We start from the raw sequence: 8926 nt of genomic DNA, 5'->3' as shown, positions 1-8926 counted from the left end.
CCTTGTAACCGACTAGTAATCCTACCCCTAAGTATATAAAGGAGGGCAGGGGTCCTTAGATCGGTAGGAGAAGACCTCATAAAATCACAACAGAGGACCAAATCCTCAACACCAAGCAACACCCAAGCGCAGGGCTATACAACACCCCAAATAGGACGTAGGGTATTACGCTACTCTAGCGGCCTGAACTTGTACAAATTCGTGTCTTGTGTCCTTGCTTTTACCTTCGAGTTCCAGGTCCGGTGATCCCTACAAACCAATCTACTACCTCGGGATACCTCTCGGTAGGTTGCCGGGTGTAAAACATCGACGGCCCGGGAGGCGGACTAGGCTAGCAAACACAGCTGGTTGCACCAGCTGGGCCTGGCCTGACCTCCGTGTGGGATGCCAAACGTGCCCTACAGCACCAGCTACACACATCCAACGATCCTAATCGCAAATGGATGGAGACACTGTTTATTGGTGCCATGACCTACCATACTGAACAGAGTTAATATAGGGTTGACTACAAGGGTTACCACAACTTGATCGATCGTTTATGGATCGAGAGCGTGTGCATCGATTTAACACCTCCTACAACATAGTGTTAGCATGATCCCTATAGATAAGCCCATGTGAGTAGCCATACACATATGCTTGTAAACAACTGATACTGCTGGGGAAAGCACCTTCAGTACCGGTTCCTAACCCCCCTTTAGTACCGTTGTGCAACCGGTATTACTACTTCGGTACTAAAAGGGAGGCATTTAGTACCGGGTCAAATAACGGTACTAAACGGTATTAAAAAAATAAAAAAAGAAATCACCCCGCCAGCCCGAGCCCTGTACCCCGCCCAAGCCGCGCCCCGCCGGCCCGACCGCCCGAGCCGCACCCCACCGCCGTCGACGCCGCATGCAGCCTGCTCCCGACCGCGCCCGCAGTCGACGCTGCCTGCGGCCCGCTCCCAACTACGCCCACCGTCGTGGCCTGCAACCCGCGTCCGCCATCGCCCATGTCCGCGGCGCCAGACCTCACCTTGCGTGCCACCACCTCACCTCGCCCCCCCGCTGCTCCTCACTGCCGGTGAGGGGCGAGCGGAGGGGGGAGGGGAGGGGAGGCAAAGGAGGTGCCGGCCGGCCTCAAGAGTGAGAAGTGGAGGGAGGGAGGAAGGGAGAGAGGTGGCGGCCGTTGCCACGGAGGGAGGAGCACCTCCGCACGCCCCGTACCTCACCCCGCTGGCTGGCGACTGAGCAGAGATTGTGGGAGAGAGGAGGGGAAGGGGGCGGCGGCGGCGGGAGAGGAAGGGGGAGGGGGCTGCGGCGGGAGAGGGAGGGGAGAGAGAGGGACGGCGCGTGGGGGAGGGGGGAGCCTGCGTGCGTTGCACTGTGGTGTTGAGCGGCTGGGCAGAAGAGAGAAGGGGAAGAGATCAGTGTGACAGAAGAGATAAGGAAGCAGGCAGGTAGTTAGTACTGGTTGGGAGTTCCAACCGGTACTAAAGATCCTCAGGCATATTAGTACCGGGTGGAGGCTCCACCCGGTATTAATGGGTGACTTTTAGTACCGGTTGGAGCTCCCAACCGGTACTAAAGGGGTTACGGGAACTCCTCGGGGATTATCCGTTAGATCCGGTACAGATGCTCACATTAGTACCGGACTAAAATACAACGGGTACTAAGTTTCGAGACGAATGCTGAGTTTTCTAGTAGTGCGAAGGATACGTGTTGTCACTAACTTTTCCTAGCTACAAACGGGCTATGTGTGGCTCACAAGTTGCGTACCGCCATGCTATGTACTAAGACAGTGACTGTCAGTGGCGTCACTGACCACTACATAGGAACGGACACAGGAGCATGTAATGTTCAGGGTGAGCCATTCCGTCCATTTGGTACTGCATGTGTGGCTGTAATGAGGTCAAGAGCCTAGCTACATTCTCTTTCAAGAAAATAAAAAGGTATGTATATTAGCATCATTCCAGGATGCACTCAGACCAAACATGTTTTACTCATGGACTAATATAAATACTAGTCTTATAGGTCTCTACTCATGCTCGCCAGTACTCCCTCCGATTAAAAATACATACCGTGGTATTTTTTTTAGCCTTCTCAATTATTTTCGAAATTCATGTCGTCTTAAATCCTCTAGCCACTTTTCCATCTTTCCATCCTTTCTTTCCCTTGGTAAACAAACGATATCATCTCAGATATACTATTACAAATGAAGGGTAACAAAGTTATTTGGCCCCCATTTTTTAGCCATTGCGCAGAACTCTAAAACTTCATATACTAGTATTTGAACTAGCCAGAGCAGCGTGTGAAACACGAGCCATGCGCCCATGCATGCGCAAGGACGCGTGTCGCCACACGCGCACACAGGATGACAGGAGCAGCAGAGCACAGCTAGCGTGCACGCGCGCGCGCAGTGTTGTGCACTTCCCTGGACGCGCGCGCGGGGACAAGTGTCCGTCCGCTGCGCGGTCCGTGGAGTCGTCGCGCGGCGGAGAAAAGACGAAGTTGGATTGCTTCTTAGCTCAGCATCATTCGGACCCCAAGCACCTTTACGGCGATCACACAGGCAAGATTACGCAAGATTAGTGGAGGCGGCGACGTCTGTGGCTGTAGAGATCCACGGCGTCGACGTCGGCCAGCGCGCGCCTCGATCGACGCCTCTCGGCGGGATCCTGTGGCGGAGGGCGGGCGAGAGCTACGGCACTGCACCACCCGTTCCTTTTCCGAGACGATGATGGCACACGTCTTGCTAGCTAGATTGGACCGGGATCACCCTCAGGAATTAAAGGAGGAGCTGCACAACGATCGCACAACGGTGCACGATCGATCGAGCAGGCGAGAAGAAGCTAGAGCCGCCATTCCTCAATTGCATGGCATCAAGGACACGAGATGGATTGTATAGCATCAGGCATCATCATTGAAGCTAAAGTTAGAGATGTTTTAGAAGGAGCTAGAGGCTCTATTAGACCCAAAATTCGTACCCGAAAATGATGAGGACTCCAACTAGTTTCTAAAAGGTTATTGGTCTCAAGTCTTAAATAATGATCATCGTGCAAAGCCACTCCTAGTGTGAATTTCACTTATTAAAATATGATGTAATGTCATTATTTTTATGATGTGTCAATGTATTAATGAATGTATTAATGAAGAGAGATAAGAATGGGATTTCATCTTGGGGTATATTATTTCCGCGACTATAGAACACAACGAAATTGACATTGGGAAGCTAGAGGGTTTTTTTTAAACTTAGTGCTAGAGGTTTTAAATTCAACCAATCCTATGCATCGCAGTTAAATGTTATAACTAACTTATAAAATTGTGAAATGAAATTATGTATTGAAGGCCCGGTTTCATCTTTAGATGACGTTGCACACCAGCAAACAGCATCCCACTTTAAAACGGGCTAAATGAATGTCAAAAACATCTGAAAGCGCTGTAGCTAGTCCCATTTATGATGGATAAATCAAGAATCAATCAAGACGTGTCCACGATTTGTACTGTGCGAATGCAGTCAAGTCGCCGGATCCGCGCGCGGTAGTAGCTGGCTCCATCGGCCTTATTCCCTATCTGCCTGAGCGGCCGTATTACGTCCACAAAATCTCCCAGGCTCCCACTGGCCAGGCAGCTGCATCCGCGTCGTTTTCGCGGCAGCGGCGTGTGAACCACATCGAAAGGAGCGCAGGGCGAGGCAAGCAGGGGCAGAAAGGAACGGCCCGATCCAGCTCCTCCGGCAGCCATGTACCCTGGCCACAGCTGCGAGCTCCGACTTTTCCGCAGACTCGTTCAACCAAACCCCCGCGCGCACCGCGGCCCGCCGCCCGCCGCCTGGGCATGCCGGCATGCAGGAGGAGGATACGTGTCCCGAAGCGAGAGCACGCAGCGATGCAACGAAACCCGCTCAGCATCAGGTCCCGGCCGGCTTCCCCCTTTCGTAGGATCCCTTGGGCACGGCGGGCTTCGGCCGCCTGCTCGCTGCCCTGCGGCTTTTGCTGCGCTCCCGATCAAGCGGATAAGAGGAGCCGATGCCGAGCGAAAAAGCAAGGCGAAAGCAGCTAAGCAGAGCGCATATTCGCTTTGGCGCGGGGAGAGCGACGAGGCTATGGAAAAGGACACGCATCGGGGAGGGGGAGCGGGAGGGGAAGAGGGACCGGAGAGAGGCCGGGGCCCCGCGGAGTCCGGCCGACGCCACCGACGCGCATCGCATCGCATCGCATCGGCGACATCTTGCGGCGAGGGATCGCGGGGGCACGCGCGCGCACGTGGGGTGGCCGGGGCCCCGGACGGATCAGTTACCTGGTCCGTGTCGCGCCACCGCCGGGCGGCTCGGGGGGTGCGAGGCTGAAAGCCTGCCTGAAACCATCAAAGGAGGCGCGCGCTAGCTGATGCTGATCCGTCCCCCACTCTCCGGATACGCGCTGTTGTCGATGCCTTGTTCCATCGGGTGCCGGACTGCCGGTGCAGTCGTTGTAGAGGCGATCCCGAGATGGATGCTGCCTCCGATCAAAAGATGGGGGTCCGCAGCGTGCAGGTTGGCCGATTAATTGGCACGTGTCCCTTCTCCAACGAAAGGATACGCGCGTGGCTGAGCCTACGACGTACTCACACAGTTCCACACAGTTCTATAAGTAATTTCAGCTTTTTTAAGGCAAACTATTTTATATTTGATCAAAATGAGTTAAATATACTAGCGACCCTCGAACTTGTCCCGCTGTGCCATTTAGATCCACGAACTCTTAAAATCGAAATTTAGTACCCTAAACTTGTCAAGCGATTCACCGGAGGTCCATACCTCTTTGCTAGGCTGTTTAGATCTGACGTGGCGTGTCAACAAAACGCCATGCTATCATTATTATGTAAAGAGGCCCCTAATTTCTACCATATCTTCAGTCCAGCACTCTCTTCGTCTTCTCCCCTCCCCTCTCATGCATGCCCGCGCCGCCGCCGCCGCTAGGCAACTGCTCCCCTCCCCTCGTGCTATCTGTGTTGGGCTCCACCGCGTCTGACCACCTTCTCCATGCATAACTGCTCGCCTTCTTCTTAGCTCCCCGGCACGGGGTGATTCGACCTCCATGGCTAGTGTCATGGATGCTCCTGGTGGCCATCTTTATTGGAGCTCCGGTGAGCGGGAACGGGCCAATAGAGGGGGGAGGCTCTGAGGATTTCATTTGAATGTTCACCAGTACTCATAACACCGGCGGCGGCGGCACAAAGGAAAGGGCAGCGGGGCTACTTGGCTCGGATATGGCTGGCCAAGGTTCTACGTACTGAGGTAGGGCCGCTGGTCTCGCGCATGGCTGTCATGCAGCTGCAGGTGAACAAGTGATGTAGCACCAGGATGTGAGAGGAGAGAGAGGGTAGGGGTGGTGCCCAAGCCTGACTGTCCGTGCCTATGCCATGGAGCAACATTGAGCAGGAGAAGGAGATGGATAGGGAGGAGCTCAATGTGGCTGCCATCTACAACCGTCGGTCAAAATCGGAGGGGCTGATCCAGGGTGCTATCACGTCGGCCCATCTCTGTGGCGAGCTCCACGCCGCCCATCCATGCCGGATGCGTCCGGTTCGCAACTTCACCGTGCCATGTCATGCTGTCCCATATGCCCATTGCAGGAGGTCGATACTGCCCGGCCCATGGAGCATCACTAAATCCACCATCGCTCCACCGCAGGGCTCTAGCGAAGTTCTTCGCCTCTCATCTCGGAGTGGTCTCCACCGCCGACGCAGAGAAAGAGAAGGGAGCGACAAGATAAAAGGGGTCAATTCTGGAGAGGAGAGAGAGGCCGAGGGGGTTTGTGCAAAAACAACTGCCACGCAGGCGTGCCACATCAGCAAAGGCATGCTAACGAAGCGATATGGACCTCCGGTGAAGCACTTAACAAGTTCAGGGTGCCAGATTTTGATTTTGAGAGTTCTTGTCCTAAGCGGCATAACGGGACAAGTTTAAGGACCGCTGGTATATTTAACTCGACCAAAATTATAGAGAGGATCACAAAGATTTAGGCACCGAATAGGTATACTATGAAAATATATTTAATGAAGAAACTAATAGAACTTATTTGATATCATGAATGTTAGTATTTTATTGTATAAATTTGGTCAAACTTGAGATGCTTTGACTTTCCAAAAAAGTTAGAACGACTTATAATTTGAAATGGAGTGACTTTTAATTTGGAACGGAGGGATGTACAAACTGGAACGTAAGCGTGCGCATTCCGAAACAGGAACGGTACACCGTACTCGCCCCTCCTGTGGATTGTGTGGCCTTCTGGATCGTCGATCGATCCCTTTCCTGCCCCCGCAGAGCACTGAGGTCAGTAGGTCACTACTCGTTAATCACATCAAGCTAATAACCTGTTGATCCACCGGTGGTGGGAGGTCACTGGTATCCACATGCATATTCCGTGGGGACATTTTAATATTTGACATCCAATTCATAAGTCTTTCAAGATTTACCATTCATATCATAATGATGAAGGGTTATTCTAAGTCATTAATATATGGGTTAGGGTGTTAAATCTTGAAAGGCTTACAAATTCAGGGTTAATTTTCCAAATTTATCGCTCCGCGTGCGGCCGGCCGGCCTAGGAACCTAGCTAGCGCGGCCTAGCGCCCAAGTGCAGTGCCGAACACAGTGCACGCACCTTTACCGCTGCCGTACGGAAACGGACCCAGGTTACCACAGCCACTAGCTCGATGGCTCGATCCATCAACCCATCAAATCCGAACGACCAACCCGTTCGGACACAGCCTCGCCGACCTGCACGCCTCTCGTTCACTCGCTTACCAAGCCTAGCTACGGTGCCTACGAATTGACTCGGCACATGCTTGTACCACAAGACCACGAGCTTCCTCGTCGCGATCGCCGAACGCGGCCGCCCGGGATCGGCAACGAGCGGCGCCCGGGCGGGCACGCAGGTGCGAGCGCGCGCGTCGTACGGGCGAAACCGATGCCTCGCTACCTCACGAACCGCGCGCCGTCCCTCACTCCGGCGGGCGGAGCTAGCCAGCAGGCCTGCGCGGCCCGGCATGTGCACGTGAACGCACTGTTGCGCGGCGCGCGCTCCGACGCCGGCCCGACGCGATGGACGGGGGGCCCTTTCGTTTAGCTCGGTGCGCGCGGGCGCGATAGGGGTGGCGTCACGGATTCACGGTACGTGATCTCGTGTCGGGTGGACGATCACCTCCGTCCGAACGCCTATCACGGCCAACCGCAGACGCATCCGTGGCCCGTGGGGATGGTTGCACGATTCTGTTCGATGCTCCTCTAAACCGCCCTGTGCATTGTTTGGTTCCAACCCAGGCAACCCGCCGAACCAGCCAGCCCATCTAAACCGCCCTGTGCATTGTTTGGTTCCAACCCAGGCAACCCGGCGAACCAGCCAGCCCATCTAAACCGAAGCTGAGGGAACAGAGAACGGAGCGAACCACAGCGCATGGCGCCGGCGACCTCCCCTGCTGTCATGTTCATGGCAGAGCAGGTTTAACCCGTGTAAACCGGTGAAACCAAACTGTCAGCCGTGCGTTTCTTGGATCTATGTGGTGCAATGCACACAAACGTACGTATATGTTTGCTGGATTTTATATGGAAGGAGACCAATGAATTCAAATGTACACAAGCAGACTGTTATAATGTACATGGTGGTTCTGCCAGCTTCCAGAGTTCCTAAGTTCACAATTGCAACCAATCCACGGGAACCAACGCAGATGCCCAAATACTTCCAACCACAAACAGGCAATTCAGCCTTCGTGTGCCTTTCTGTAGGATGCTTCTTCTTCCTGTGACAACCAACAACCAGGCAACTGCTTATCAATGCCAGTGCACAAATAAATAACAGGGTGCAAGTCATAAAAGTTTGAGCCAAACACTTGACTTGGGCTCGTTGATAAGCAAGTGCACTGTCTGGCGATAAGAGCTTATGCGTACCTTGGATAAACCAGTCATGAGCTTGTACTGCCCAGGTCGAAGTCCATTGTGTAATCATACTCAATTGTTGGTATGACTGAAGCTATGAATTTCAAAAATATGAAAAGATACCTATTCGGAAGAGGAGGTAGAAACCGTTAAAAGAGGAGGGTGATGCTTTCATCAATTGTGCCTTTGAAAATTGTTAGCAACATAAAGAGTATTACTTGTCAACTTCTGGTTCAACTCCTCGAGACACAAGGACGTCAACTATCTTTTTCATCACATCTGCATGTTTGCATGGGTGAACTGAAGCATGCCTTCCTGCTAATAAGTGGGGATGGTCTTCAATAGTCACCTGCATCAATACATCGTGTTATGTTATAACATCTAGGCAACCTGTACCACAATCCAATAGAAGACAACTTCATTGTTTCACAGATAGAAAGAGGAAAAGGTTAATTAGAAAACTGAGAAAAGAAGATGATGGATGGACAGAGGAGGCAGAGAAAAAAGAACTAATCATTAACTACTTTTCAAATTTATCCTCTATTGCTGCAGGTCCACCTAACAATGTTATCCTTGACTGTACATCATTTTTTTTTACCGAAGTCAGCAGGGGATTTTTATTCCAGATCCGTTTTTGGCTCCCATGGGGAGTTGAACCCAGACCTACTGGGTGCTACTTGGGTGCTCTAACCACTAGGCTAGAGACCCTTTCACTTCTGTACATCATTTCACCCACCCAGAATGCCTTTGCCCCTGGCAGACTTATCTTGGACAATGTTCTGTTGGTCTATGAGTTCCACAGGCTATGCAGCCTTAAAGCTCCACATGAGCAAAGCTTACAACAGTGTTGAGTGACATTAGCTCTGTGATATGATGATCACGGTGGGTTTTTGACTTGATTGGATAGACTCGGTCATAAGATGTGTATGTAGAGTACAGAGAATAATTCCTAGACGTAGGTTGAGATAAGGTCATCCTCTTTTACCCTACCTTTTTCTCTTCTGTACTGAGGGGTTTGGTTACTCTGCTAAAG

The 8926-nt window shown here is 52.3% G+C and overlaps 1 protein-coding gene across 1 annotated transcript in view; it reads right to left on the bottom strand.

Moving 5' to 3' along the window:
- Positions 1-7538: 7538 nt before the first annotated feature.
- Positions 7539-8926, bottom strand: part of LOC101781734 (autophagy-related protein 3) — a 4505-nt gene continuing 3117 nt past the window's right edge. Inside the window, exons 8-10 of the mRNA XM_004983602.1 lie at positions 8112-8242; positions 7906-8016; positions 7539-7757 (exon numbers count right to left, since the gene is read on the bottom strand). Of these exons, the coding sequence (XP_004983659.1) occupies positions 7920-8016; positions 8112-8242 (228 nt within the window). The 3' untranslated portion in view covers positions 7539-7757; positions 7906-7919. The remainder of the gene's footprint in view (positions 7758-7905; positions 8017-8111; positions 8243-8926) is intronic.

Source organism: Setaria italica, chromosome IX (genome assembly GCF_000263155.2).
Source record: "Setaria italica strain Yugu1 chromosome IX, Setaria_italica_v2.0, whole genome shotgun sequence".
Classification (NCBI taxonomy): domain Eukaryota; kingdom Viridiplantae; phylum Streptophyta; class Magnoliopsida; order Poales; family Poaceae; genus Setaria; species Setaria italica.
The sequence above is the reverse complement of the archived record's forward strand: the minus strand, read 5'-3'. Positions and strand labels throughout refer to the sequence as shown.